Source organism: Crocuta crocuta, unplaced genomic scaffold (assembly GCF_008692635.1).
Source record: "Crocuta crocuta isolate KB4526 unplaced genomic scaffold, BGI_CrCroc_1.0 scaffold1471, whole genome shotgun sequence".
Lineage (NCBI taxonomy): Eukaryota > Metazoa > Chordata > Mammalia > Carnivora > Hyaenidae > Crocuta > Crocuta crocuta.
This window is the reverse complement of record NW_027527547.1, coordinates 247,150-254,117: the sequence shown is the minus strand read 5'-3', so window position 1 is coordinate 254,117 and position 6,968 is coordinate 247,150. Positions and strand designations below refer to the sequence as shown.

At 39.3% G+C, this 6,968-nt stretch overlaps 1 protein-coding gene across 1 annotated transcript in view; it reads right to left on the bottom strand.

Annotated features, from left to right (window-relative positions):
• The window catches only part of PRKDC (protein kinase, DNA-activated, catalytic subunit), a 187,967-nt gene that overhangs the window by 11,495 nt on the left and 169,504 nt on the right, over window positions 1-6,968 (bottom strand). Inside the window, exons 77-80 of the mRNA XM_077765911.1 lie at window positions 2,298-2,502; window positions 1,273-1,340; window positions 472-692; window positions 56-148 (exon numbers count right to left, since the gene is read on the bottom strand). Of these exons, the coding sequence (XP_077622037.1) occupies window positions 56-148; window positions 472-692; window positions 1,273-1,340; window positions 2,298-2,502 (587 nt within the window). The remainder of the gene's footprint in view (window positions 1-55; window positions 149-471; window positions 693-1,272; window positions 1,341-2,297; window positions 2,503-6,968) is intronic.

The following is a 6,968-nucleotide window of genomic DNA, read 5'->3' as shown; positions in this document are numbered from 1 at the left end:
AGGCTCGCAGAATGTACCCAGGCAGGGCTGAAGGAGTACGTAGGCTCTAAGTCACCTTGTATAAGCTGCTTTCTCCTCTTGTGACATGTTACTCAAAAGAAGGTCCTTCAAGGTAAAAGTATTTTCAATCCATTCAATTAGTCCTAATCTGAAAAGGAGAAAAAACAGTTTACAAACACAAACCCAAACTGTACTTTCTTCACCAGAAAAAAGTCCTGTAGAAGCAAAGTAGAACAGAGATTTTTTTCACGTCAGTTCTCTACTACCTTCTCCACATTAAGTTTGAAAATCATGGGTTTACAAGTGTTTATTAGTCCTGTTTAGCTCTGTCTTTGTGAACGCTAAATAAAACGCTGAATTGTCAAGTGACCTTCAAGCCCAGCTCTGTAACCTTAAACAAACATTAGGCCGGGTGCTGGAATTTCCATTCACGTAAATCTGTTCTAGAATGACCATGTGCACTGGCCCCACCTGGAGGTCATGGGTATGACACGGTAGGTCTTCAACTGCAGGTTTCTCTGGCTGCAGGCAGCGTCCTGAGAAAGCAGGACATTCATGACCTCGAAGAGCTGCTCAATCCGCTGGTCCTGCCGCAGGTCCTCACCCCCCTTGACAAGGAAGGGGTACTCTTTCTCATCATGGCCTCGGATGATGATGCGCTTCGGTTTTCTGATAGAAGCCATTACTTTTACCTTTAAAAATTATGAAAGTATTTTAGGTGCAGTCTAAAAAACTGACAGAACAGCCGATCATATTATCAAAAGAGGAACAGTAAAGCTGATTGGTACACATTCCTCAGAAAGAGACCTCTCTTTGAAGACAAAGTCAAGTGACAGAACGGTAACAAAATCTAGGACCAGCAAAATATGTGTTACCTGTTCAGGCCCTACTGCTGTGCCTCCAGAAACTTCACATTCCTTGTTACATATAATGCTTATAAATGTGGACATCCTTAACAATGAGCAACATAGACACGTTAACTTCCTAAAATTACTTAATTTAACTCTACACATATTTTGTACAAGATACATACATACACACACATATACACAGTTTACACTTTGAGTTTGTTACATTCTTAAATATGATTGATACTGAAACATCAAAACATATTAAGAAATTCAGTAAATAATAGAATCGATAATACGATCGGAAAACTGCATTTGATATCAATGCGAAACTGTCTTGATGTTTGAAGACAATACATCATTCTCAGACCTGAAGAACTAAACACCACACTCACAATCCTGAGTCGCACACTCTGGCACCTACCCGCTCATCGAACCCAGCGATTCGTGTGTGGTACTCTGGCATTGGCTTTCCTCTGCCATCATACTGACCTGAGACAAACCACAAAGGCCTTCATTAGGTACAGCTTCTTGCAGAAACCTGTATTTTAACACATGCCTACTGATCTAATTTAACAAAAGCTATACAACAAAATTTTTTACTGAAAGTTTTCATTCAAAAAATAATGCTATTATTTCTCAATTTGACTAATGGAAGTTAGCTTCCTAATCTAATGGAGTAGACAAACTCCAAACAGGAAAAACAATGCATTAAGCTAGAACACCTTTATTTTTTCAAGGAGAGCCAAGCTGCACATGAGGAGGCTTACATTTTCTGTTTTCTTCATGCAATGCAGAGTTGTCAATAATAAAGAAAAGTGTTTCTCCAATTTTTTTACATCCACTGGAATAAGAATATGAATAACCATAATAAAACATTGTTTTTGTTCCAGCACATTCCAGGGTGAAGAACAGGGTGTATAAAGACTGCCTTTGAAAAATCGTATTGGGCTCACACTGAACCAATTTGCTATGTGTCTCTATCCTCAGTGTCACAATTCTTTATCCTGATGGTAAGCCACATGATTATCTCATCATTTTAAATGGGACCAACATGCATATCCCAGGAAGTGATTTGCATCTATACCTGTATTACATCCCTAAGAAAAGTTATTTAGGAGCAAAGTATGGGCATGTTCAGAGGAAATTACCAGTTACATTATGAAATGGAAGTCTGAATACTTACGTAATTGGGAATATAAGAAAACTATAATCTAACTAGACATTTAAGTAAAGTGTACTAAATCAAAGTAATTATAGATTCTCCTAATGACAAAAAAAGTATGATTAAATTGTAAATTCTTAAAAATAAAAAGGTAACTATTAAGATCCCAGTCTTACTAATTTAGAAATATAGTCTTTCTATATTAGAAGGACTAATTTAGAAAGTCCTTGCTACACCACTATTCTCATTAAAGTCCAGTTTTGTCACCTTGAGAGTTAACTCACCAGGAATCTCCAGCTCATTTCTCAAGAATTCTACTTTGAAATCACTCATCCATGGTGAACATTCTTTCAGATTCCCAGGTGGCTTTGAGTCTCTATACATTTTAGAAAGTAGTGAGTTGGTAATGTCGGTGAAGTCACGGAGTTTCATTCCAGGTAGCTTAGAACCTCCTTTTCCAAAGTATTTATCAAATTCTTTTCCAAAAGTCTGAAATTAATAAAATTTACCTTAAATATTAAAGCTTAAACTTTGACGAAGGTTCTAGGCTTATTTTATAACAAGTATCCAATTATTGAGGCTATTTTCTGTGTTTTTAAGGTTTATAGTTTTGCTTTCCTTGAATGTTTCAATACTTTAAATACGTGAAGCCTATCTCGTTTGTTTCTTTGTGTTCCTTTGAAAAGACAGAAAGGATAGTCAGTGCTGACTTACAGTCATAAATTCTAATCATAAATTCTAATAAGGGCTTAAAAACCTTTCAACCTCCTTGTGTCCAGAGTCTAGTTACTGATCTACATCGTTGTGGCAAGAGGAGTAATTAAGAATAAGGTACTGGGGCACCTGGGTAGCTAGTCGGTTAAGTGTCTGACTTTGGCTCAGCTCATGATCTCACCACTCATAAGTTTGAGCCCCGTCTTGGTCTCTGTGCTGACAGCTCAGGGCCTGGAGCCTGCTTCTGATTCTGTGTCTCCCCCTTTCTCTCCCCCTCCCCCACTCGCACTCTGTCTGTCTCCCTCTCTCCCTCAAAAATAAATATTTTTAAAAAATTAAGGAATGAGGTAGTAAATAAAGGGAGTAATTTAATAAAAATGAAAAGCCCCTGATTCTTCATTAGAGCTAAAGAACAAAATATAAAAATACTACTTTCCTTAATTAGGGTCTTTCAAGCCATTATTTTGCATCACAAACCAGTATAAACATTAGATACTTTATATTTCTAAAAGCAATAATAATAAGTCCTTTATTTTGGAACCTAACAAATATCCTTTGTATTCACTACTCAAATATTTATTTAAATTATAATCCTGATATCAAAATAAAACAAAACAAAACAAAACTCAAGAGTACCATTAATGGTGACTTAATAATAGTCATCAAGATTTACCTACTCATCATTCATTAGAAATTTTTTTACAAAATTTAAAACTCACCCCAAAACATAAATCTGGAACAATTAAATATATACTCTATTTTAAGACAATTCATTATAGAAAATTGACATATATAAAACAAACTTATTCTTTAATCTATAAGTAGATTAAAAGTATAGAAACCATCTGCAATTCTTAGAATACATGGAAAGATTAACTATTTCCCAAATATAATCAGTACCAACAACATATGTGAATGGCATAATGCTCTCAGAAGTAAAATTCTGTTTTTATACATTATTTTAATTAATACAAATCATATATTGATTTAATATGAAGCAGAAATTTCTAGATTGAGCTGAAAAGGTACTAGGAATAGACCTCAAAACAAATATCATGCCTGGTAGGAATGATTGAGGTACGTTTCACCACTCTGATTCTCTCCCTCAGTTAGAGCTAGAAGCAGCTGTGCTAAGCAGCTACTGCGAGAAGGGGTCGACACTAACAGATTACAGAGTAAATCTTTATGCTACCCAGCACGCATACCCTAAGAAATTCCAGGGTAAAGCCTGATGGAACCCAGCATGCACACCCTAACAGATTACAGTTGAAGTGTTATGGTAACCAGCAAGCACACCCTGACAGACTCCAGGGGGAAGCCGTATGGAACCCAGCACGCACACCCTAACAGACACCAGGGTGAAGCTTTATAGAACCCAGCACGCACACCCTAACAGATTCCAGGGTGAAGCTTTATGGTACCCAGCATGCACACTCTAACAGATTCCATGTAAAACCTTATGGTACCCAACATACACACCCTAACAGAGTCTAGGGTGAAGCCCTATGGAACCCAGCATGCACACCCTAATACATTCCAGGGTGAAGCCTTACGGTACCCAGCACACACACCCTACACAAACCCTAACAGAATCCAGGGTAAATCCTTAAGGAACCCAGCACACACACCCTAATAGACTCCAGGGTGAAGCCTTATGGAACCCCGCATGCACACCCTAACAGATTCCAGGTAAAATCTTACGGTAACCAGCACGCACACTCCTAACAGACTGCAGGATGAAGCCTTATGGAACCCAGCACGCACACCCTAACAGATTCCAGGTAAAACCTTATGGTAACCAGCACGCACACCCCTAACAGACTCCAGGGTGAAGACTTATGGAACCCAGCAGGCACACCTTAATGGAATCCAGGGTAAACTCTTAGGGAACCCAGCACACACACACTAACAGATCCAGGGTAAATTCTTTTGGAACCCGGCACGCAGGGAGAAGAATTGGCCATGAATTCAAAGGATAACATGCAGTCTTCACTGGGGATATGGTATTATTCCACGTGAGGTGATAAACAGGGCTGGACATTTTCCCAAAGAGAAGAGAGACAGGCAGTGAATTCAGGTGAGGGCAGGGATCACCGTACTGAGAGCAAGCTGCAGAATGGTATTGTTGAAACGCAGCCTTCTCCCAGGTGATGGATCAGTTCCACTGCACCTGGGACCTGGTGTCAATGCCATTTTTCCATTCTCTCCATTTGACACTGGGCAAGTCTCTCTTTTTCACATCTAACTTCTTCGTTTACAACAGGTATGGCAAACTAGAGCCTGCAAGTCAAAGCCCACTGCCCGTTTTTATAAACAAAATTCTCCTGAAATCCTGTCAATGAGATCTATCTGCTTGTCATACTGTCTAGGGCTGTATTTGTACAGGATGGCAGATTTGAGTACTCATGAATCTGGAATGGCCTAAAAGCTGAAAATCTGGACTTTTACAGACAATGCCCGTGGAGGGGCGCCTGGGTGGCTCAGTCGGTTAGGCATCCGACTTCGGCTCAGGTCATGATCTCACGGTTCGTGGGTTTGAGCCCTGCATCGGGCTCTGTGCTGACAGGCACCTCAGAGCCTGGAGGCTGTTTCAGATTATGTGTCTCCCTCTCTCTCTGACCCTCCCCTGCTCATGCTGCCTCTCCCTCTCTCTCTCAGAAATAAATAAAACATTAAAAAAAAAAAGAAAAGAAAAAAGAAAATGCCCATGGACCTCTGGTTTAAGAAAAAACAAACACACTTTTCCAAATCTAGCATTCTACTATTCTATACATTTCATTGATGCTAGTACATTGATTTCGAGCATACTTAAAGTATGTATATTTCCTGTCCTGAGGCCCTTGCATATTCAATACTGTGAGACAGAGAGACCTACAGTTTTATCTTCACGTTTAGGATACGTCCCTGGTCACGTTCAGGCAATAGTTAGTCCTGTATGTTCCCACATTCATTCCATTAACTAAAACCACCCAAAGTAGGAATATACCTAAAGTACCCAGCAAAATCTGTTTCTACTTATCAAAACTGTATCAATTATTTATCTAATTCAAGATGCCAGTTTCACGTCAGGCAGTATTCTAGGAGGTAGAAAGAAAAATATCTGTCCACAGGTCTAAATCAGGAGGCTAAGTTAAAGAAAGAGTTAAACATGGTTTCCCACCCCTGCACTCTCCCCAGAAGAAACTATGTGCAGACATTCATGGCAGCAGTACTTACAACAGTGAAGTCGTGGAAATACTCCAAGTGTGCATCAGCTGACAAGAACACAGAGAAAATGTGGCATGTGCTAACTGTGGAGTAACATACAGCAACGAAAAGGAACGAAGCACTGACACATGCACAGCATGGATAAACTCTGAAACATGCTGGTAAGAAAGCCAGTCATATATTGTAAGATTTCATTTACACAAAATGTCCAAAAGAGGCAAATCCACAGAAACAGAAAGCACTTCAGTGGTTGCCTGGGAGTGGCAGCAGTGGGTGGGGGTGGGGTTGGGAGCACCTGCTAACAGGTGCGGGCTTTCTTTTTGGGGTGATGAAAATGTTCTAAAACTGATGTGGTAACATTTACACAACTCTGAATATAACTAAACTACAGTATTGTACACTTATACTTTTTAAAGTTTATTTTGAGAGTGTGTGTGCGAAGAGTTGGGGAGGGGCAGAGAGAGGGAGAGAAAGAGAATCTCAGGCAGGCTCTACAATGTCAGCGCAGAGCTTGATGCGGGGCTTGAACTCACAAACCATCAGATCATGACCTGAGTTGAAGTCAGATGCTTAACTGAACCACCCAGACATCCCTTCAATATTATACACTTTAAATACATTCATTACAGGGTGTGTGAATTATATCTTAATAAAACAGTTATTTAAAAAAATACAGGGGTGCTTTGGTGGCTCAGTTGGTTCAGCGTCGGGCTCATGATTTCAGCTCAGGTCATTATCTTGAAGTTTCGTGGGTTCGAGTTCCGCACTGGGCTATATGCTGACAGTGTGGAGCCTGCTTGTGATTCTCTCTCTCTCTTTCCTCTCCCGCTCAAAAAAGTAAAAACATGAAATAAAATTGTTAAAAAATCTGATTTACATGTTAATATATTTGTCTACCACATTTTCTCCATTCCAAAGTAGGCACTACAACATCTGAAGCTTTTCGTTTATGACTTCTATATGTCTTTTTAAAAGAGGGTTTTTAAAGAGAATTTTTATCAACCTATTTAGTTTTGAAATAACACATTAAATTC